General features: G+C 41.2%; 1 protein-coding gene across 1 annotated transcript in view; it reads right to left on the bottom strand.

The window, feature by feature from the left end:
• The window catches only part of CRNKL1 (crooked neck pre-mRNA splicing factor 1), a 187370-nt gene that overhangs the window by 54644 nt on the left and 108936 nt on the right, over nt 1–23790 (bottom strand). The window contains exon 9 of the mRNA XM_078649338.1: nt 23016–23075. Coding sequence (XP_078505464.1) covers nt 23016–23075 — 60 coding nt within the window. The remainder of the gene's footprint in view (nt 1–23015; nt 23076–23790) is intronic.

The following is a 23790-nucleotide window of genomic DNA, read 5'->3' as shown; positions in this document are numbered from 1 at the left end:
TTTAATTCTTTGAATTTGGCTAGGCCAAGACAGGTGGTTTGTTGAACAGTGTCATTTAAAAATATAATTTGTTCTGGGATCATGCAGGCTCTAAACAAAGATTCTATACCCTGTACTTGCCATTCTTTTGTGCCCCAATCACTTTTCAATTCAACATTTTTGTCCCAATAATCAAAACCAAAAGTATTCATTTGTTCAAAGAATGAGTCTGAATATATCAATTTTGTGTTGGTTATCATGGTCTTCGTCCCTGTCTTATTTGACAATTTGAAATAAAATGTTTCAGCATTACTTATGTTAAAACCTGAAAAGTATGAATATTTGTCGTAAACGGTTCTTGAGCTTCCTTTTGGAGGTGTTGCACAATGTTCCCATTGATTATAATTTAAAACATTTCTAGGTTGTGCAGATCTATGTAAAAAATGGTTACCATAGTGGTTGTAGCAATACATACTATCATAATTTGTAGAACCCTGCAAATAATCATGTTTGGTAAATTTAGCAGACATTACTAAGTCAGACATCATATTATTAATGCTTTCGAAGTCCCAATCATCAGCAAATGAGCTTGGTTTTACAAAGTCACTCAATGAGATCTTAATTTGGTGTGGATATTTCAGGATTTCAACCGGACCATAGATTTCGTAGTCAGTGTTGTCCCATGCTACCCCACCCGGTATAGGATTGGCTGTGAGGTTGGCTGAAGAAAGTTCTCTTTTCTCGACGTGTGAAGATGTGTGTGGTTTGAGGATCAAGTTGATTTTCTGACTTGCTGTGTCCATTTTAGCATATTTTCCCTCAATGAAGCGTCCCAATGTTAGTATCATGATGAGCCAAAGTATGAGGATAAATGCACCAAAACCCACCCAAAATTCGATCCATGGAGAAATCAGATATGTTTCTTTCAGTTGTTTCAAAAGTTCTTTAGCTTTATCTTTAAAGGTTTTTGATGATGGCTGTGTCTTTGATTCACTGAAGCCTTCAGAGGAATCATCGAAGTTTATGAAGTAGCCGGATGCAGTTCTGTCAATAGTTCCAATTGCTTCAGGATTACTGTTTCTTGCATTATCATTTGGTACTTCATTGTAGATTGGTGTGTCTCTGCTAAATGTTTTTATTTGGGTTTTCAGAGGTCTAAGTTCCATTGCATTGTTGCATAGTCCTTGTTGTTCTTCTGTAGGCATTTCGAATGTGATTAGCCTCTTTGTTAGGACCTCTGTACTGGTAGCAAACCTTGGTGTTCTGCTACTTATTGGGAGTCCACTTGGCCTACTATTTGTTATCGGCCACATGATTGTGGTTTTACCAGGTCGATGGATACAACTCGGTTCTCCTTTTTACCAGCAAGTGGCGGTAGTACAACTGATCTTGTCCCGTTGACAGACAAGACAGGAACTGCTTTTCTGTAAGAAGGCCCAAATTCCTTCTTTACCGCGATCTTTTCTCTGACTAGATCCCCGACTTTTGGAATCCAGACAGGTCTTGCTGGGACAGGTGGTGGTTCTTCAGTGGTTGTTGGCTGCTGTTTCAACTTTATGTTGCTCAGGTCTTTTCTTGTTTCATTTAAGTCCTGCAAAATAGCCAAACGGTCTATGATATCAAAGCTTTTTTCCTTCACCACTGAAGTTTGACTGTCAAGGTCAGAGATTAACATCCTAGTTCCAAATAATAATTCGTACGGACTGAATCCCTTCAGAGAATTTCTTGGCAAGTTATTTAGACTACGTTGGACACTTATTAGATGTTTGACCCACCCAGCTCCCGAACCTAATATCCTTTCCGTTATAGATTGCTTTATGCCTTGGTTTTTTCTTTACACCATCCCGTATCCCTCAGGAAGGAAGTGAGAAGATTCCCGCTGTGCTATGCTCATTTGGTCATGTTTCCCATCAGGCTGGAAGGCTAGAGTGAAAACAATGATCAAACGTAGCATGCTCTTAGCGTATATGCCATTTAGACTCGCAAATCTTTGTATAACAGTCCAGACGTCAGCTGAGTGCTGGTGATCTACATTATAAGTGGAAACTAGCCTGTATATGTTAATCGCAAGCCTTGCTTTTTACTCTTGATTTTTTCTGGAGTGAAACGACGAGGTATTACACTGTTTCTCTCCCCACTGCGATTTCTGTTGCAGTTTGGGCAGTTTTTTACAAACATGGTGTGATGCAGGCTCATGCCTGGCCACCAGTACCTTGATTGTAATTCTTCCAGAGAATCTTTTAGTTTGAGGTGTCTGAGACCCTCGCCCATATGTGTGTCTGCGATTAACAAGTTTCTCCTGTCCATGTTTGGAATCACTCTATCCCCCACTCCAGGGATTCGAGCAAAAGGGACGGAGTTTGCATCAGTTATGTATGAGTATTTTACTGGAAAGCCTTTCGGGAGTGTTTCTATCGAATCCTTTTCTGTAGCGCTGACAGCCTGTAATATTTCGCTGTCTATTTTTGTTTTTGACCGTGTGATGGCAGCTACGGAAGCCGTTTGCACAGCTGTCTTCGCGGCCTCATCAGCCAATGAATTCCCTGCAACGTGAACGCCATCACGTTGATGACTCAGTGTATGTATCACGTGAGTCTTTGGTAGTTCTTTTTGTAAAAGAACTACTTGTTCCCAGAGCATTTTATGCTTGATTGTGCCACCTTTCGCATCCTTGAAACCATTCTGAAGCCAGATCTGCAAGTATTCATTGTAAGACTGAACGCAATAATACGAATCGCACACTATGAGTGTGGGGAATTCTCGATCGGTATTTTCAAGCGCCATCTTAAACGCCAGTAGTTCAGCTCGCTGAGCTGTACAATCTCCTAAAGATTGTGTTTTAGTGATAGCTGGTTTAAATGTCCCTTCGTGCCAGCGACCTTTAACGATCGCGCACGCAGCACTGTAGGCTTGTTTACCCCCTACTGCGGGTTGTGCTGATCCGTCTGTATATATTATACAGCCGTAATGTTCTAGAGGCAGAATTTCGGTTGGCGGAGGACATTCAAATTCATATTGGAGAAATTCTTGTGTTTTTAAGTTAGGATCAAATTCGTATGCCACGTCTGTTGCAGCAAGAGAATTAGCCCATTGTATCCATCTCGGATGGAGCGCTTTAGCATTTGGAATGCTTGCCTTTGTTACCGCCTCTAGGGCTGGTATCGGTGTCACGATTAATATTCGTTTACCTTGTGCCAGGGCTCGTTCTTTTGCTATAGCTGTCTGTGTTGCAGTTAGAATTTTTTCCGTTGGGCTGAATTTCATTTCAGCTTTAGTGTACAAGTGTGATTTGAATGCAATTGGTACCTTTTCTCCCTCATTAGAGGTCAGGTATGTGAATCCGCATCTTCCTGGGATGACTCGAATCACAAGATTGCGTGTGTTATCACGTGTTTCTAATTTTGTTTTAATTAGCATGTCTGTTTGTAAGGATCTCAAAATCTCTGTGTGTATTTGAGTCCAATTGGTTCTTTTAAAATCTGGTTTTATTAGATCATAAAGGGGTTTTACCCTTTCTGAGTAATTTGCAATGTATGTTCTTCCGAAATTTAGGAAGCCTAGAATTGACTGTAGGTTTTTTAGTGTTCTAGGTGCTTGGAGTACGGCACATTTTTCTAGGAAATTGTCTGCCAGGCTTTTGCCTTCACTTGATAATTCATATCCTAAGAATAGGACTGTCAGATGGGCAATTCTGGATTTTTTAAAGTTGAATTTGTAACCCTCTGCTGCGAACCCAAGTATTATGGTGTTCACTCTCTTCAAGTGAGTCTCCAAGTCATCATCTGTTAAGTATATGTCGTCGACATACGATAATGCTTCATCATCATATGTTTGTAGTAATTCTGTTACTCTCGCTGAGAATACTCCCGGGCTGTTTTTGTACCCCTGGGCTAACCGACAGAATTGTTTTTGAGTGCCATTTATTGAGAATGCAGACAAATATCTGCTCTCTGGTGCTATGTTCTGACAAAGGAATCCATTAGAGATGTCTAAGGTTGTTTTGTATTTTTTGCGCACTATGTTATTCATTAGTGCAGCACTATGCGAGTTTTGCACTGCAAAAGTTTTGCAACATGAGTTAAGGTGTCGGTAATCCAAAACTAGACGATATGAATTGTCTGGTTTGGAGACCGGAAACAAAGGGTTGTTCATTTGTGAGGTGCAAGTTTCAATCACCCCCTGGTATTCTAGCTGATCTAGAATTTCTTTTACCTGTTTTTTAGCTTCTTGCTTAATTGGGTACTGCCTTTGTGCAGTAGGTTGTGATTTTAACTGGATTTTGTGAGGAGGAAAGTCCTCATCCCATCCTACGTGATTTTTATATAAAGCAGGAGCTAGAGCTACTGCCCACTTTCTAGCAAGTGTGTATTTTTTATGAATTGGGATCTGATTTGAGAAGGCAGGCATAATTATTTCTTCGCCATGAGGGCACTCCCTGACAAACTCTGGTGGCCAGTCTTTTTCAGCTAGAAGGATGTCATAGCCCTTGGAGAGATTATCCCAAAATAGTCCCCTTATTTTTCTAGTCTTATCCCCCTCTATACGTAATGTTATTTCATATATTTTGTGGGGTTTGCTAATTCTGGTGTCTGCAGTTTCCACTTGAAGATATTCATTCGTGTCCACTGTCTCCAGATGATTCATAAGGACTTTGCGAGCTATGCTCACTTCTGCTGCGCTGTCTAGCATTGTCCGAGCCCATTCTCCGTTTTTCAGTTGTGTCCTCAGTATTCTCGGCATTGTTAACTACCTTGATACTGGCTACCTTCTTTTTTGGAAATTGTAATTTCTATTTTAGCTGAGCAGGTTCCTTGTCTTGGCGTGCTCTTCTCTTTGTTCTGATCGTCCTCTTCTTTCCGATTTCTGCGAGGAAGTCTGAAAAGATTGAGAGGGACGTGTATCAATGTCTTGATATCTATCAGGCTTTTTTATATTATCCCTATTTCTAAGGTTATATCTTTTCCCAGAGGGGTCACTCTGGGGTGACCTGTGTCTTTGGTTCGGAGATTTTTCTCTTCGCCTAGGAGACCTTCCTCTGGACTGGAATTTCTTTTCTTTAGGATTGGATTGTTTGTTTCCATCCCAGCTCTTTTTCTGTGATGTTGAATTATTATTAAAAAATATTTTTTCAGGACTTTCAATCAGTTGTGGTTTTACTGGTATTCCACCTAAACTATCTCTACCTAGTTCCTCATAGGATTTTTCTATGATTCTGGCAATTTCAGCTGGTTAGTCTGCTATATCGGTTTCTTTTAACCTTTGGCGGATCGCCACGTTTGCTGCTTCTCCCTTTATGTTGGCTAATAATATAGCCGAGACCTGCTTGAAGTCTTTTAGTAATTTCATACCAAGAGTTAAAGCGGGTTCTGGACCGTATTCGTCTTGAATTTGTTTTAGCACATCTGGTATTACCGAAATGGATGGAACACCGTGCGTTTTTGTGTAGATGGAAGCAAAGACTGTACCCCAAGTGTCACAGTCCTCAATGTGTGGTGCGATTCCCATTGGAAGACAGATAGTCAGAATCCTGTGTTTTTCTAACGGGGTGGTGTCAGGAAACACCGCCTCTATTTGGGTGATTTTCTGTGCTAGCCAGAATGGCATTTGTTCCCGTTTAGCCGGTACTTTACCTAGGCAGGACTGTATGTTCTGTGGTGTAATTTTATTTGTGTTCCCCTGGTGAGGGGTCAGCTGTGGAATTTTAATCGCTGGCTGAATTGTTGAAGTCCGCATCACATATTGGACTAATTGTCTATGTATTTTTATTAATTGTTTTAGCTGTGCTAAAAGCTCTGCTGCAGACATCCCATTGATGTCTGGATGTGGTGTGTATCCGGCTAGGACCGGCCACGTTGCTCCTGGTCTACCTAAAGGACCGAGCCTGGTGATGTGATTATTGTGTTTTAGGGCGCCATTAAATAAGAGCAAATGCTCTTGAAATTTAAGTGGTACTTCCACCTCCTCGAAAGGAGTGTACATTTCAGGAGGTTCCTCTATTTTGTAATAGTGGAAGTACTTTGTTACAGCATTTGCTGCTGGAAAATGTATCCATGAATAGTATACCTCTGTCTGCCGATATTCGTGTGCCTCAATTACGAATATGACTGTGCCACCTCTAGGTGTCAGTCCATTTTCTATAAGTTTTAAGGTTATAGATTTCCTTTTGATGACCGGGATGAGTATTATATCCTGGTCTGCGTCTTGCAGTGCAGCATCAGCTGCTGCGAGTTCAGTTGCTAATCTAACTGCCTCTCTTTCTCCTTCACTGTCTGACATTGTACTGTCCAGAAGGTTATTTTGTTTGTTTGCAGATCAGGTTTCTTATGGAAACAAAAGATTAGATGCACAATATTTTGGAACTGTTTATCCTTCAACGTTGACTAAACCAAGAACCATACATAGGAGTTTCCTCCTGCGAGGTTTTGGAGGATATTACCTTTCACCCACTCCAGACGTCTTTGGAGTATTATGGGGAAAAGGGGTCTGAGTGAGAAAGCACGACTGAGTTACTCTAAATGTCTTACGTTAGTTTTATCGCCCTTCCAAACGCGTTGGGCGCCATGTAGTGTAGTTCCTATTATCCCAATAGGCTCTGCGCATTGGAATAATACCTTCAATAGTATAGGCTTAGACCAGACGTTAACTAGGTCTACTACTGTCGATATTAGACTTAAAGTTTTGGGTTTGCCAGCTAGCTCAGAGTTCACTAGAAACTTTCTCGAATGTTCAGGGAGGAATTAACTTCCCTGATTAGACAAGAAGGGATTTAGTTTCTGACAACCATAGAACATGACAACTTTGCTCTCCCCTAATCAAGAGTGTATCTCGAGAGTCGTGTGAACAAAAGGCAATTTATTTTACTCAGTCAGTACGTGCATTCTTAGTCTCATCAGAGTGTAGAGAAAAGGAAGAGACGGGCGTGTTCAATAAAAGATGTTATTTATTGATCAGTCTCTTTTCTCGTACAAGAGAAATGGATCGATATTATTGCAATACTTATAGCTAAGTAAAGTGCATACATTAGAAGCAGAAGTATAAAATAATACTGTAAAAACATTGATATGGTTTCTAAGCCATATGAAGGTTTAAAATGAATAAAATATATTACATACACATATACATTTGACTAAACGTACTCAACTGGTGTTTCTAAATACGCCTACCCCGTGTACCTGACCTAAGCCTAATACGTAGGCGGGAATAGAAAGTTACAGTTTAAGTTAAGTTTGTTTTTGCCAAGTGACTGACTAAAGAATTCTCTGCGAGGGGTTATTCAGTTCTGTACCTTGAATCTAGGATGGATGAGTGATGGTATCTCTCGTCTCTGGTCTCGATATTCTAGGCTGCCTGCGAGGGCCACCCGGAAGCGCCGGAGCTGGATTTCTCGGCAGGAGAAATAGGCAGCTGCTCGATCTCAGCGCGTCAAGAAGGCGGGGCTGCGCCAGCGGGGTCTGCTCTGCTCTGTGCTTCGGCAAGTCTGGCTGCTCCGTCCTCGTCACCACCGCGTGTTTGCATAGGGCAATATCGGTAATATTTATACCTTTAAGGTGCCGAGATTGACGTAAGGATGGACATAGATACGTCAATAAGGATGTCATACGACCAGGTCGTTAGCACATTCTTTTGCTGAAGTTCTCGGTGAAATCAAAACAATGGCCGCAGGGTTTTTCCCAGGTCTGTCATAGGTTTGATTTGTTATGAGAACTCCGTATGCCTTATCAGGGGCTGGAGGAATATCGCTTGTCTAATTAGATGGCAAGCGTTATGACCTAATCAGATAACACGTTCCTGTGCCGTAGTGTGGCTTTATCAGATAACGGTTCCTGCATCATGGGGGTTTTCTGCCTCATGGGATGACTGCTAGTTAACTTGTTAGTTTGTTAACCGGAATAGGGTCAGGAATAGGGGGATCGATACAGAACCTATAGGAATACATCACAAAACAAAATAGCCTGTTGGCTGGGCTGAAATATAGTTAATCAATTCTATTTATAGGGAACTTAGGTAAAAGATCTTATAGCTCCTCCATATCCATATCCATCTGTTTTTGTGCCATCTTGATGCAATGAGAAGGAATTACAGACTGATCATAAGTAAATGATGACTCGGAATAATGATGGGATAGAGCGTCCGCCAACGCACTCTTTGAACCATGAACGTAAGTCATAATACTGTGCAAAGAATTATGTCCATCTAGCTTACCAGCTGTTTTTGAATTGGAGAATTCTTAATCACTGTAAGACTTGATGACCAGTTCAACATTACATATTTTTCTGGAGCAATTGAACATTTCTTTATTTAGTACACATGCTTTACACGCCAGACACAGAACACCATCACGTCAGCCCCCTTCTTAAGCAAGTTATACACAGCAGATATATGTCCTTTTAATACTCCTCTCAGTATTTCTTGGCCTGAAGCGTGCGCATTCGTTGTTTGATGCACCCCACACTGAATGCCGTCACATCAGCCCCGTTTATATGCTGCTTCAGCGCACACCCAGGGAATTCGATTTAACTGTGCTTCATACTGTGACACTGCTTCCCTGGCATAGGATTCACCTCCTACAGGTATGACATACCCATTCCCTCTTCGTGCTTGTCAACATACTCTGCTAACTCGCTTAAATAACTAGTTCCTCATTTTCTCCTGGATAAGCTTTCTACATTTCACAGCGACTTTATAGCGCTGTTTCTTGTGCTTCCCCCTCATGCGGACAAAAGAAACTATCCACCACTATCTGCAAGTATTTTTTAGGCTGCATTTGTTTTTTGTACTCTAGAGTTTCACAAACCAAGTGCTTATCTCCTTGTTTTGATTTTACAAGAGCAGGCCTTCTCCAGATACATCTGTTACTTTCTCTGCCTATCTAACTTAGGTGTGTCACCTGTGCGCTCTTTCACACCCACCCAGCAAAAATGTTCTTTTTGTTTATTTTCGCCAAACTGTTCTTACAGATTACTCTGGAATTCATCACAGGCATTATTGATATGGCCTATCTTCCTAATTCAATTAGGTTGCATAGAAATTATTTTTGATTAAACCCCGATTATCACCTTTTTTTTCTAGGCAGCAATCTTCTTTTTCATGCTCACTTATTGTTTTGTCCCGATGATGATTTGAACCACGGAAGATTGAAATACTGTTGACAAGTCCTGGCTGAAAAAGATGCTTATTAAATACGTGCTGTGCAATGGAATACTCACGTTGTAGTGTAGTTCCTATTATCCCAATAGGCTCTGCGCATTGGAATAATACCTTTAATAGTATAGACCTAGGACGGAGGTTAACTAGGTCTTCTACTGACGATATTAGACTTAAAGTTTTGGGTTTGCCAGCTAGCTCAGAGTTCACTAGAAACTTTCTCGAATAGGCAAGGAGGAGTTTAACCTCCCTGGATAGACAAGAAGGGATTTAGTTTCTGACAACCATAGAACATGACAACTTTGCTCTCCCCTAATCAAGAGTGTATCTCTAGAGTCGTGTGAAAACAAAAGACAACTTATTTTACTCAGTCAGTTCAGTGCATTCTTAGTTTCACCAGATTGTAGAGAAAAGGAAGAGACGGGCGTGTTCAATAAAAGATGTTATTTATTGATCAGTCTCTTTTCTCGTACAAGAGAAATGAATCGATATTATTGCAATACTTATGGTTAAGTAAAGTGCATACAATAAAAGCAGAAGTATAAAATAATACTGTGAAAGCATTGATATGGTTTCTAAGCCATAAGATATTTAAAATGGATAAAATAGATACATACATATATACATTTGACTAATCGTACTCAACTGGTGCTTCTAACTACGCCTACCCCGGTGTACCTGACCTAAGCCTAATACGTGGGCGGGAGTAGATAAGTAGCAGTTTAAGTGAAGTTTGTTTTGCCAAGTGACTGACTCAAGAATTCTCTGTAAGGGGTTATTCAGTTCTGTACCTGAGATCTAGAATGGTTGAGGGCTGGTATCTCTAGTCTTTGGTCTCGATATTCCAGGCTGCCTGCAAGGGCTGCTTGGAATCGCCGGAGCTGGATTTCTCGGCAGGAGAAAGCAGCGTCTCGTTCTCAGCGCGTCAGGAAGGCGGGGCAGCGCCAGCGGGGTCCGCTCTGTGATGGCCTCTTCGGCAAGTCTCGCTGCTCCGATCTCCTCACCACCGCGTGTGTTTGCTTAAGGCAATGTCGGTAATATTTATACCTGTAAGGTGCCGAGATTGACGTAAGGATGGACATAGATACGTCAATAAGGATGTCATACGAACTGGTCGTTAGCACATTCTTTACTGAAGTTCTTGGTGAAATCAAAACAATGGCCGCAGGGATTTCCCAGGTTGTCATAGGTTTGATTTGTTTTGAGAACTCCGTATGCCTTATCAGGGGCTGAGGGAATAGTGCTTGCCTAATTAGATGGCAAGCGTTATGACCTAATCAGATAACGCGTTCCTGTGCCGTGGTGTGGCTTAATCAGATAACGGTTTTTGCATCGTGGGATGGCTGCTAGTTAATTGATAACCAGAACAGGGTCAGGAATAGGGGGATCGATACAGAACCTATAGGAATACATCACACCCACTCCACGCAGACTATGTCCATGTTTACAAATCTAGGCATAGTAAATATACAGTGACGTATGTGTATACCGTACCACCCCAAAATACATCCATATGCATTTCGAAATTATGTAATACACGAGAAAAATATAATCATATGCACTATATGCACATAAGCAGTAGAGGAATGCTAAATTAATCACGCATATTTATACATCATTATTAATAAGATATGAAAATAACACATGAAATGGCTCTTAATACAGAAGAAAAAATGCGAGACCATTTCATCACAAAATAAAATATCCATGAACATGCCAGAAGACAGCTAATGTCTCTAAAGTTCCTAAAATAGAAATTTAGTTCTCTAAGAATAGTTTCTACTTTAAGCAGAAGATAAGTGTCCCGAAAAAAACATAAAAATATTTTGGGGGTTGTGAAAAAATCTGCTGTCCGTAGACTGGAGAAAAAATTGTTCACGTTACTTTATCATTAAAGTTGAAGGCCAAATTCATGGTGGTTGGAACGCCGCGTGCTAGCTTGCTCAAAAGTCATTATTTCTGCTCTGGTGAGAACATCCTATCATTTAGACTGTCGAAAAAGCTGTCAACAGCTTCCTGTGAAAGTTCCACTAACTCTGAAAAAGTGGTCACCATGCATTCATGAGCATGATTGCCTCCATTGATGTTTTGATCAGCATAGCTGACAGAAGGTCGTACCTGATCGATGCTGCTTTCATCTTGAACCTCACTACCCCTCAATCGTAGTGGTGAAGTTTCCACGAATGCCGTCATCAGGATTGGTAGCCGCTGGGGACAGCACAATGCATGAGCCGTGACCGGACCCAACAAAGTTTCTGCATCCATTGGCGCATCCGATTGTAGCGTCAGACAGGTGTCCAACACGCATTCTTCTCCGCATAGCAAGCACCTTAATACAGGTAAAACACATCTTTGCCACATTGGTCTAAATGAAAGAAACCAAGTCATGTTCAGGTCTCTAAGCCGGGATAGCCCAAGGATCTTAGATATCCGGTCCCGGTATCCAATGGCTAGGATTGCTTCTTCCCTTGTCGCAGGTGTTTTGTCTATGACACGGTCTGCCATAGCGAAATAACAGGATCAAAATAGGATTCCTGCCACTAGTCCCAAAAGGAGAGGAAGTCCACCAACGATGGCCTTAAATGGTGTTAAAGCCCCCGAAAACACTGTCTTAAATACATTTGAGACTCCACTGGTATCAGAAATATTTAAGATTTCGTTCAGGATTTCTGCGAAATGTATGGGGGAATTAGTTGATAACAATGAATGAATCTCTGCCGTTGTCCTTGCAACTTGGAGATCATACGTTTCTTTTGATGACGTGAGCCTGGTCGGCGTCTGAAGGAGCACTGTTTTCATTCTGCTTAAAGTATCAATTCGAATAGAAGCAATTTTCAAATTCGGCCATAACCTTGCCTCCCTGTCTGGCATTGCGCTGGGGGACAATACTCGTTCACAGCACATGACCTTCGCAGTCCTAGTTATGAGATAAGGTATTCCGGGCACCAAACTACAACATCTGCGGTCTACAATTACAATGTAACTCCCGTTCGATAGTCTCCTAAAGAAAGGTTCTATTTGTGTTGCAGGTGTGCCTAGCTGGTGGCATGAAAGGTTATTTGAGGACCCTTCACAGGCTCCGTGTAAACTAATACCATTACACAGAAGTGTACCGCTTAGTGACATCGCACAATTATTGCCACTAAGAAACACTTTCTGGCCTTTATTACTGACACATGCATGTGAATAGGGCAAGTTCCATGTTGACTTAATGTACCCTTTTCCCAATTTTTCGTACATGCCAGCCTGTATATATTTTTGGCAGTATTGAAACCTGAAAGTAGATATTGGAATATTAATTATCCCATGTATTATCCATTCACTGACAGGTCGTTCTGACATTGTCACTGGTAATCTCTTGAGTTTCTCAATGCTCAGGATTGTATAATCAGCACCCTTCTGTGCCATACTGATTTGTTTATCAGTAAGGTTAAAGATATTGAATAGTGACGTTGTGTTGATTAAACGCCAAGGCACATAGCCTGAACGCAGATTTTGTAACGTCCAGTCAAGCTGTACAATAGAACGCAATTGGGACTGACCGTGTTGTAACAACAGTAAGTCTTGCGATATTATGTCGATTGCTGAAGACACAATGCTGTCCAAAGAGTATATTCTGGAGGACAGAGTCATTAACCCATTGTCCACTACAGAAAGTGATCTTTCCAAATTAATACGGTCAATTTCCCGTATTCTCTCTGATGTTTCAATTTGAGTTATTTTCCAGGCTTCGTTATAAGCTGCATATAGAAAGGCTGCTATGAAGCGTTTCTGACGCTGTTTGCGCGGTCCCATAATGAAATCACGCAAGTCAGCACCATCAGTAAGTAAAGTTAGGTGTTGCTTAATTTCTGCCAGTGTGGATGTTTGTAGCCATTGAAGGCAGAGCTTGCCCACACTGTACGTGGTAATTATCCCTGGGTGTTGTCTTTGGGAATATCTAGGGTCTGGCCTGGTCAATGTGAACCCCTGTATTTTGTTCAGGAATCTGTCTTGACAGTTATTAGTATCTGTGGGCCAGATCAACCACTGTTTCCAATCAGGATGTGTTCTGTTTTGGCTTAATATATGGTTTACGTCTATCTCCTCATCTGTAGAGCTATTACTGTTCATTGTTGGCTTTGGAATAGACGGTTTGTTTAAGTCTTTGATTTTGGCTAGGCCAAGACAGGTAGTTTGTTGAATAGTGTCATTCAAAAATATAATTTGTTCTGGGATCATGCAGGCTCTAAACAATGATTCTATACCTTGTACTTGCCATTCTTTTGTACCCCAAACACTTTTTACTTCAACATTTTTGTCCCAATAATCAAAACCAAATGTACTCATTTGCTCAAAAAATGAGTCTGAATATATCAATTTAGTGTTTGTAAGCATGGTCTTCGTACCGGTCTTATTTGACAATTTGAAATAAAATGTTTCTGCATTACTTGTGTTGAACCCTGAAAAATATGAATATTTGTCATAAAAAGTTCTTGAGCTACCTTTTGGAGGGGTTGCACAGTGTTCCCATTGATTATAATTTAAAACATTTCTAGGTTGTGCAGATTTATGCAGATAATGGTTACCAAAGTGATTATAGCAGAACATCTTATCATAATTAGACGAACCCTGCAAATAATCATGTTTTGTAAATTTAGCAGACATTACTAGGTCAGACATCATATCATTAATACTTTCAAAGTCCCAATCATCAGCAAATGAGCTTGGTTTTACAAAGTCACTCAATGAGATCTTGATTTGATGTGGATACTTCAGGATTTCAACCGGACCTTAGATTTCATAATCAGTATTGTCCCATGCCACCCCACCGGGTATAGGATTGGCTGTGAAGTTGACTGAAGAAAGTTCTCTTTTCTCGACGTGTGAAGACGTGTGTGATTTGAGGACCAAGTTGATTTTCTGGCTTGCTGTGTCCATTTTAGCATATTTTCCCTCAATGAAATGTCCCAAACATAGTACCATGATGAGCCAAAGTATGAGGATAAGTGCACCTAAGGCCACCCAGAATTCAATCCATGGAGAAATCAGATAGGTTTCTTTCAGTTCTTTAAAAAGTTCCTTAGCTTTATCTTTAAAGGTTTTTGTTGATGTCTGTTCCTTTGATTCACTCAGATCTTCAGATGAATCATTGAAGTTGATGAAGTAGCCGGATGCCGTTCTGTCTATTGTTCCAATTGCTTCAGGATTACTGTTTGCTTTATTAGGGTGTTTTGTTGCAGCAGCATAGTCATTTGTTACTTCATTGTAGATTGGTGTGTCTCTGCTAAATGTTTTTATTTGGGTTTTCAGAGGTTTAAGTTCCATATCATTGTTGCATAGTCCTTGTCGTTGTTCTGTAGGCATTTCAAATGTGAGTAGCCTCTTAGATTGAACCTCTGTGTTTGTAGCAAACCTTGGTGTTCTACTACTTATCGGGAGTCCACTTGGCCTACTGCTTGTTATCGGCCACATGATTGTGGTTTTACCAGGTCGATTGATACAACTCTGTTCTCCTTTTTACCAGCAAGGGGCGGTAGTACTACTGATCTTGTCCCGTTGATAGACAAGACAGGAACTGCTTTTCTGTAAGAAGGCCCAAATTCCTTCTTTACCGCGATCTTTTCTCTGACTAGATCCCCGACTTTTGGAATCCAGACAGGTCTTGCTGGGACAGGTGGTTTTTCTTCAGTGGTTGTTGGCTGTTGTTTCAACTTTATGTTGCTCAGGTCTTTCCTTGTTTCGTTTAAGTCCTGTAAAATAGCCAAACGATCTTTGATATCAAAGCTTTTTTCTTTAACCACTGAAGTCTGACTGTCAAGATCTAAGACTATCATTCTAGTCCCAAACAATAATTCGTACGGACTGAATCCCCTCAGAGAATTTCTTGGCAGGTTGTTTAGACTACGTTGGACACTTATTAGATGTTTGACCCACCCAGCTCCCGAACCTAATACCTTCGCTGTTATAGATTACTTTATGCCTTTGGTTTTTTCTTTACACCATCCCGTTCCCTCAGGTAGGAAGTGAGAAGAGTCCCGCTATGCTATGCTCATTTGGCCATGTTTTTCCACTCGCTTTAGGGCAAGAGGAAAAAACATTTAGCCAAACGTAGCATGCTTCTAGCGTATATGCCATTATAGACTCGCAAATCTTTTTATAACAGTCCAGACGTCAGCCGAGTGCTGGGGTCTACATTACAAGTGGAAAATAGTCTTTATATGTTAATTGGACGCATTAATTTTTATTGTTGATCCATTCTGGAGTGAAACGCCATGGTAATATACCATTTCTCTCGCCACTGCGTTCTCTGTTGCAGTCAGGGCATTTTTTTACAAAAATGTGATGCTGCAGGCTCATGCCTGGCCACCAGTACTTTGATTGTAATTCTTCCAGAGAATCTTTTAGTTTGAGGTGTCTAAGACCCTCACCCATATGTGCGTCTGCTATTAACAAGCCTCTCCTGTCCGTGTTTGGAATTACTCCATCCCCCACTCCAGGGATTCGAGCAAAAGGAATGGAGTTTGCATCGATCATGTATGTATATTTGAGTGGATAGTTGATCGGTAGCGCTGAGCAGTCGCCTTTTGATGACGTTTTCACCGCCAGCACTGTTTCACCGTCAATGTATTTTACTGCACGCTTTTTTCTAACTACGGAAGCCGATTCAGTTGCTACCGTTGTGGCTGTCTCAGCCAATGAATTCCCTGCAACGTGAACGCCATCACGCTGATGACTCAGTGAGTGTATCACGTGAGTCTTTGGTAGTTCTTTCTGTAAAAGAACTATTTGTTTACAAAGCACTTTTTGCTTTATTGTTGCACCTGTGTCATCTTTGTAACCGTTTTGAATCCAATTCTGCAAATCGTTGTTATATGATTTGACGCAGTAATATGAATCGGACACTATAAGTGTCGGGAATTCGCGATCTGCATTATCTAGCGCCATTTTCAATGCTATTATTTCAGTTTATTCTTCTGAATTAGTTTTTACTGAATGTGTTTTTATTAGCAGAGGTCTCAGTTTCCCTCCGTGCCACACTTCTTTTGTGATTTCACATGTGGGGTTGTACGCTTGTTCTCCCCACCCTGGTGGTTGAGCATGGCCGTCTGTATAGATTACACAGGCGTACTGTCGTAAGGGCCGAATGTCGATTGGCAGAGGGTATGTCATTTCATATTCTAGATATTTTAATTCTTTTAATTCTGGATCAAAGTAGTATTTTACTCTGTCCGTTGTAATTGAATTCACCCATTGTATCCATTCTGGATTCAACGCTGTTGTTGGTAAATTACATGGGGTTGTTAATGCCTCAAAGGCTGATTCCGCTGTTCTGACTGTGATACGTCTACCGTCAGCGTTGTCTTTTTCTCTTGCTATAGCCGTTTGAACTGCATGAACAATGTTTTCTTTAATACTGAAACTCTTTTCAGCTTCTGTGTACAAGTGTGATTTATATGCAATTGGTACCTTTTCTCCCTCATTAGAGGTCAGGTATGTGAATCCGCATCTTCCTGGGATGACTCGAATCACAAGATTGCGTGTGTTATCACGTGTTTCTAATTTTGTTTTAATTAACATGTCTGTTTGTAAGGATCTCAAAATTTCTGTGTGTATTTGAGTCCAATTGATTCTTTTAAAATCTGGTTTTATTAGATCATAAAGGGGTTTTACCCTTTCTGCGTAATTTGCAATGTATGTTCTTCCGAAATTTAGGAAGCCTAGAATTGATTGTAGGTTTTTTAGTGTTCTAGGTGCTTGGAGTACAGCACATTTCTCTAGGAAATTGTCAGCCAGGCATTTGTCTTCACTTGATAATTCATATCCTAAAAACAGGACTGTCAGATGGGCAATTCTTGACTTTTTAAAGTTGAATTTGTAACCCTCTGCTGCGAACCCAAGTATTATGGTGTTCACTCTCTTCAAGTGAGTATCCAAGTCATCATCTGTTAGGTAAATGTCGTCGACATAGGATAATGCCTCGTCATCATATGTTTGTAGTAATTCTGTTACTCTCGCTGAGAATAATCCTGGGCTGTTCTTGTGCCCCTGGGGTAAACGGCAGAAACTTTTTTGCGAGCCATTTACCGAGAACGCAGTCAAATATCTGCTCTCTGGTGCTATATTTTGACAAAAGAATCCATTAGAGATGTCTAATGTTGTTTTGTATTTTTTGCGCACTATGTTGTTCATTAGTGCAGCACTATGCGAGTTTTGCACTGCAAAAGTTTTGCAACATGAGTTAAGGTGTCTGTAATCCAAAACTAGACGATATGAGTTGTCTGGTTTGGAGACAGGAAACAAAGGGTTGTTCATTTGTGAGGTGCAAGTTTCAATCACCCCCTGGTATTCAAGTTGATCTAGGATCTCTTTTACCTGTTTTTTAGCTTCTTGCTTAATTGGGTACTGCCTTTGTGCAGTAGGTTGTGATTTTAACTGGATTTTATGAGGAGGAGAGTCCTTCTCCCATCCTACATGATTTTTATATAAAGCAGGAGCTAGAGCTACTGCCCACTTTCTTGCAAGTGTATATTTTTTATGAATTGGAATATGATTTGAGAAGGCAGGCATAATTATTTCTTCGCCATGAGGGCACTCCCTGACAAACTCGGGTGGCCAGTCTTTTTCAGCTAGAAGGATGTCATAGCCCTCGGAGAGATTATCCCAAAATAGACCCCTTATTTTTCTAGTCTTATCCCCCTCTATACGTAATGTTATTACATATATTTTGTGAGGTTTGCTAACTCTGGTGTCTGCAGTTTCCACTTGAATATATTCATTCGTGTCCACTGTCTCCAGATGATTCATAAGGACTTTGCGAGCTATGCTCACTTCTGCTGCGCTGTCTAGCATTGTCTGAGCCCATTCTCCGTTTTTCAGTTGTGTCCTCAGTATTCTCGGTATTATTGATTACTTTAATGCTGGCTACCTTCTTTTTTGGAAATTGTAATTTTTTATTTGGATGAGCAGGTTCCTTGTCTTTGGACTTGACGTGCTCTTCCCTGTGTTCTGATCGTCCTCTTCTTTCCGATTTCTGCGAGGAAGTCTGAAAAGATTGAGAGGGACGTGTATCATTATCTTGATATCTATCAGGTTTCTTTATATTATCCCTATTTCTAAGGTTGTATTTTTTCACAGAGGGCTCCCTTTGGGGAGACTTGCGTCCTTGGTCAGGAGATCTTTCTCTCCGCCGAGGAGACCTTCCTCTGGTCTGGAATCTTTTTTCTTTAGGATAGGATTGTTTATTTCCTTCCCAGCTCTTTTTTTGTGTTGTTAAATTATTTTTAATAAATATTTTTTCAGGACTTTCAATCAGTTGTGGTTTCACCGGTATTCCACCCAGACTATCTCTTCCTAGTTCTTCATAGGATTTTTCTATGATTTTGGCAATTTCAGCTGGTTAGTCTGCTATATCGGTTTCTTTTAACCTTTGGCGGATCGCCACGTTTGCTGCTTCTCCCTTTATGTTGGCTAATAATATAGCCGAGACCTGCTTGAAGTCTTTCAGTAATTTCATACCAAGAGTTAAAGCGGGTTCTGGACCATATTCATCTTGAATTTGTTTTAGCACATCTGGTATTACTGACATGGATGGTACACCATGTGTTTTTGTGTAGATGGAAGCAAAAGACTGTACCCCAAGTGTCACAGTCCTCCACGTGTGGTGCGATTCCCATTGGAAGACAGATAGTCAGAATCCTGTGTTTCTCAAGAGGAGTGGTGTCTGGAAACACCGCCTCTATTTGAGTGATTTTTTGTGCTAGCCAGAAAGGTATTTGTTCCCGTTTTGCGGGTACTTTACCTAGACAGGACTGTATGTTCTGTGGTGTAATTTTATTTGTGTTCCCCTGATGAGGGGTCAGCTGTGGAATTTTGATTGCCGGTTGGATTGTTGAAGTCCGCATTACATATTGGACTAATTGTCTATGTACTTTTATTAATTGTTTTAGTTGTACTAAAAGAGCTGCTGCAGACATCCCTTCGATGTCTGGATGTGGTGTGTATCCGGCTAGGACCGGCCACGTTGCTCCTGGTCTACCTAGTGGACCGAGCCTGGTGATGTGATTGTTATGTTTTAGGGCGCCATTAAACAAGAGCAGGTGCTCTTGGAATTTGAGTGGTACTTCCACCTCCTCGAAAGGAATGTACTCTTCAGGAGGTTCCTCTGTTTTGTAATAGTGGAAGACCTTTGTTACAGCATTAGCTGCTGGAAAGTTTATCCATGAATAGAATACCTCTGTCTGCCGATATTCGTGTGCCTCTATTACGAATATGACTGTGCCACCTCTAGGTGTCAGTCCATTTTCTATAAGTTTTAAAGTTACAGATTTCCTTTTGTTGACCGGGATGAGTATTATATCCGGGTCTGCTTCTTGCATAGTATTATCAGCTGCTTCTAGTTCAGCTGCTATTCTAGCTGTCTCTCTTTCTTCTTCACTGTCTACCATTTTACCGACAGGAAGGTTATTCTGTTTGTTTGCAGATCAGGTTTCTTATGGAAACAAAGATTAGATGCACAATATTTTGGAACAGTGTATCCTTCAACGTTGACTAAACCAAGAACCATACATAGGAGTCTCCTCCTGCGAGGTTTGGCGGATATGACCTTGCACCCACTCCAGACGTCTTTGGAGTATTATGGGAAAAAAGGGGTTCTGTGTGAAAAAGCACGACTGAGTTACTCTAATGTCTTGCGTTAGTTTTATCGCCTTTCCAAACGTTGGGCGCCATGTAGTGTAGTTCCTATTATCCCAATAGGCTCTGCGCATTGGAATAATACCTTCAATAGTATAGACCTAGGACGGAGGTTAACTAGGTCTTCTACTGACGATATTAGACTTAAAGTTTTGGGTTTGCCAGCTAGCTCAGAGTTCACTAGAAACTTTCTCGAATAGGCAAGGAGGAGTTTAACCTCCCTGGATAGACAAGAAGGGATTTAGTTTCTGACAACCATAGAACATGACAACTTTGCTCTCCCCTAATCAAGAGTGTATCTCTAGAGTCGTGTGAAAACAAAAGACAACTCATTTTACTCAGTCAGTTCAGTGCATTCTTAGTTTCACCAGATTGTAGAGAAAAGGAAGAGACGGGCGTGTTCAATAAAAGATGTTATTTATTGATCAGTCTCTTTTCTCGTACAAGAGAAATGAATCGATATTATTGCAATACTTATGGTTAAGTAAAGTGCATACAATAAAAGCAGAAGTATAAAATAATACTGTGAAAGCATTGATATGGTTTCTAAGCCATAAGATATTTAAAATGGATAAAATAGATACATACATATATACATTTGACTAATCGTACTCAACTTGTGCTTCTAACTACGCCTACCCCGGTGTACCTGACCTAAGCCTAATACGTGGGCGGGAGTAGATAAGTAGCAGTTTAAGTTAAGTTTGTTTTGCCAAGTGACTGACTCAAGAATTCTCTGTAAGGGGTTATTCAGTTCTGTACCTGAGATCTAGAATGGTTGAGGGCTGGTATCTCTCGTCTTTGGTCTCGATATTCCAGGCTGCCTGCAAGGGCTGCTTGGAAGCGCCGGAGCTGGATTTCTCGGCAGGAGAAAGCAGCGTCTCGTTCTCAGCGCGTCAGGAAGGCGGGGCAGCGCCAGCGGGGTCCGCTCTGATGGCCTCTTCGGCAAGTCTCGCTGCTCCGATCTCGTCACCACCGCGTGTGTTTGCTTAAGGCAATGTCGGTAATATTTATACCTGTAAGGTGCCGAGATTGACGTAAGGATGGACATAGATACGTCAATAAGGATGTCATACGAACTGGTCGTTAGCACATTCTTTACTGAAGTTCTTGGTGAAATCAAAACAATGGCCGCAGGGATTTTCCCAGGTTGTCATAGGTTTGATTTGTTTTGAGAACTCCGTATGCCTTATCAGGGGCTGAGGGAATAGTGCTTGCCTAATTAGATGGCAAGCGTTATGACCTAATCAGATAACGCGTTCCTGTGCCGTGGTGTGGCTTAATCAGATAACGGTTTTTGCATCGTGGGATGGCTGCTAGTTAATTGTTAACCAGAACAGGGTCAGGAATAGGGGGATCGATACAGAACCTATAGGAATACATCACAACGTACTATTGATTCATACTTTCATCCATGCACAATGTTTACTCACTACTTCTTGTAATTTTGAACCTTTTGTTTGCTCGTCACTTTGCGCCATTCACAAGAGTTTTAAGAGAACTGTTTGTTCACCTTGCACTTTGGGCACTTATGCTTTAATTTATATTGCTGCTGCTGCTATTTGTTGATACCAGATGAAAAAAATATAATAATTTATGTCCGATTACCATCGGCAATATCTCTTGTAATTAATTTATGTACACAATACATTTTCTAAGCATTGTATGACTGATAAAATACTTTTTTGAATTCAAACGATACCATTTAGGACATTGTTGCAGATACATTTATCTAGTACATGCCATCTTAATGACTATGGGTCATTGCGGAGATTCTGCCAAGAGTCCGGAGACTCCGCTCTATTGCCCCCCTCCCCCCCCACAACTGCTAGGCCTCCGCCACGAGGGCAGAGGCCCATTGTGAATCAGGCCCAAAAAGTTCTCTTTTGAGCTCCGAGTAGTTTCACTCAGATTCAGAAAGGTCCATTAGCTTTTTTCTGACAGGTCCATTATTTTCATCCTCTATAATTAGGTCTCGGCTAGACAGTGCATACGCAGTCTTGAAGAGACGTGTTGTGTTCAATCTGTGGGCTCCAGCCTGCCCATAGGCTTACTGTTTGCTCTCTCCATCATTGTTAGCATATCTTTTGACCCCATTTGTCCATGGCATGCATCTTCTTGTGTTTAACCCTCCAGCAGAGCATGGACCAAGTACTTGTGCCCATCCCCTGCTCTCGTTTTAGGATCTTCTTTTCTCTTTGTGTTTGAGCACTCCACACTTTTACAAGCTCCTTGTTCTCCTCCCACCTGGGCTTCATTTCCTGCAAAGCAGCGAAATTACAAGCTAGTGTTGCCTATTTTGTTCTTTATTTGCAGTTTTATACAGCATGAACTCGACCTGGGAGGTATCAGAGCGCTTTACATGAGCACCTGCTGCATTAAAGATGGACAAATTCATTTTTAGGCACGGAAAGATTACGTTATTTTCCCTGAATCATAGGATGTTGAGACAACGTCAAGACTCAATTCATGTTTTCCAGTTCAAAGGTTTCTATTTAAGAGTCAATGGAACTCGAAGTAAGGTGTGCGTGCGATGTAGATATGTTTTTTTTATGAGACATACTATCCTGCTGTGCCTATATAACTGCCGTAATACCAAACAGCACCATAGGGAGTTGGCAACGGAACCGCGTGCTATAAAATTGGCATAACATCACCCCAGTTTGAGGTAGGCTGCCTGTACACTAAGGTTGGGTGAGTGGGCTTCTGGTGTCGACAGTATGGGCACAGCCATGGAATAGTGTTTTTAACAGTTACACCAGCTTCATGCCCGAACATTGCCTGCTCTTACCCTTGGAGCATGCCTTGAGGTTTACGAGTCACACATCCACTGTGGCTTGTTTTACCGCCAGTCCCAAGCTTTTCTTTCCGTTTCCAACCCACTCTGCCTCCACCACAAAGCAGGTCAGTGTGCTAGTGGGCTTACCTCTGACCCACAGATTACACACTGGTGCTATAATTACAGCCTTCCCTCATCCTAACCCCCTCTTAAAAGCTGTACAAGCAACTCTTCGAGAATAGTTTTTGGGGCATTCAACAATATTGGCAGTGACTTATGGGAGTGAATGTGTGTTTAACCAGGTTTTACTATTGTGGTGCCCATGACTAAGAGACTAGAGGATGTGCTCTCTATTCTGGACAGGCAACATGAATATAGGTACAAGTTTCAACAAAAGACAACATTGCCATAAACATCAACTGAGACTGGAAAACATTACCTTTTTATGCGGGATGAGTTCTAGACACGCTTGGTACACTTGTCGTGTCCTCTCTGGATCCTACAGAACAAACAGAATTTGTGAAATTATGTACACCACAATTGAAAAAGTTACCTTATGCAATGCCGGTGGATACAATACCTTACTGCAGATTGCTCGCCTTTAGAATATCCACATGTGCCTTACTAGATAAGGAAGACAAACAGCATTGCTCCCTTATTCCAGAAGGTGACATTGTGCAGCTCCATGCCAACTTCATTCTGCCCTGGAATTTACTATGGAGTCGCATATAAGCGGCACCCCTGTGTTCTGATGTCAGTTTCTTTCTGGACTCTGTCCACATCCTCAGACTTGGAAGGCCAACAATATTCAGCAATACCAGTGTGCAGATTCTTAGATTGGGACCTTTTTATATTGGAAAGGAGACCATTCCAGAGAACAAAGAGGGGGAGCGTAGTGAGGAATTTGCAGCTGGAGTATCTACCGGAAAGAGCATTACTGAAGGTAAGTAACTTCCTGTTGCGATGTATACTAGTAACTGCAAATGCTTCATCTTCAAAATAGATATAAAAGCCGTATCTCCCAAGATGGTAGGGACATCACGGACAGGTTCACTAAAGTTAGTGGCCACAAAACAATAATATTGGGCCAAAAAAGCAATATTTGCGATAGGTGCACAATGTTCCAGTCACAAAAATATTATGGCACAACCAACAAACCAGCAGAGTGCAACAAGCCCACGCTGGAAAGAGGTATGTCTGATGCAAGAGAGAGT

The sequence above is a fragment of the Lissotriton helveticus genome, chromosome 6 (assembly GCF_964261635.1).
Source record: "Lissotriton helveticus chromosome 6, aLisHel1.1, whole genome shotgun sequence".
Taxonomy (NCBI): Eukaryota; Metazoa; Chordata; class Amphibia; order Caudata; family Salamandridae; genus Lissotriton; species Lissotriton helveticus.
This window is presented reverse-complemented; position numbering and strand designations above follow the sequence as displayed.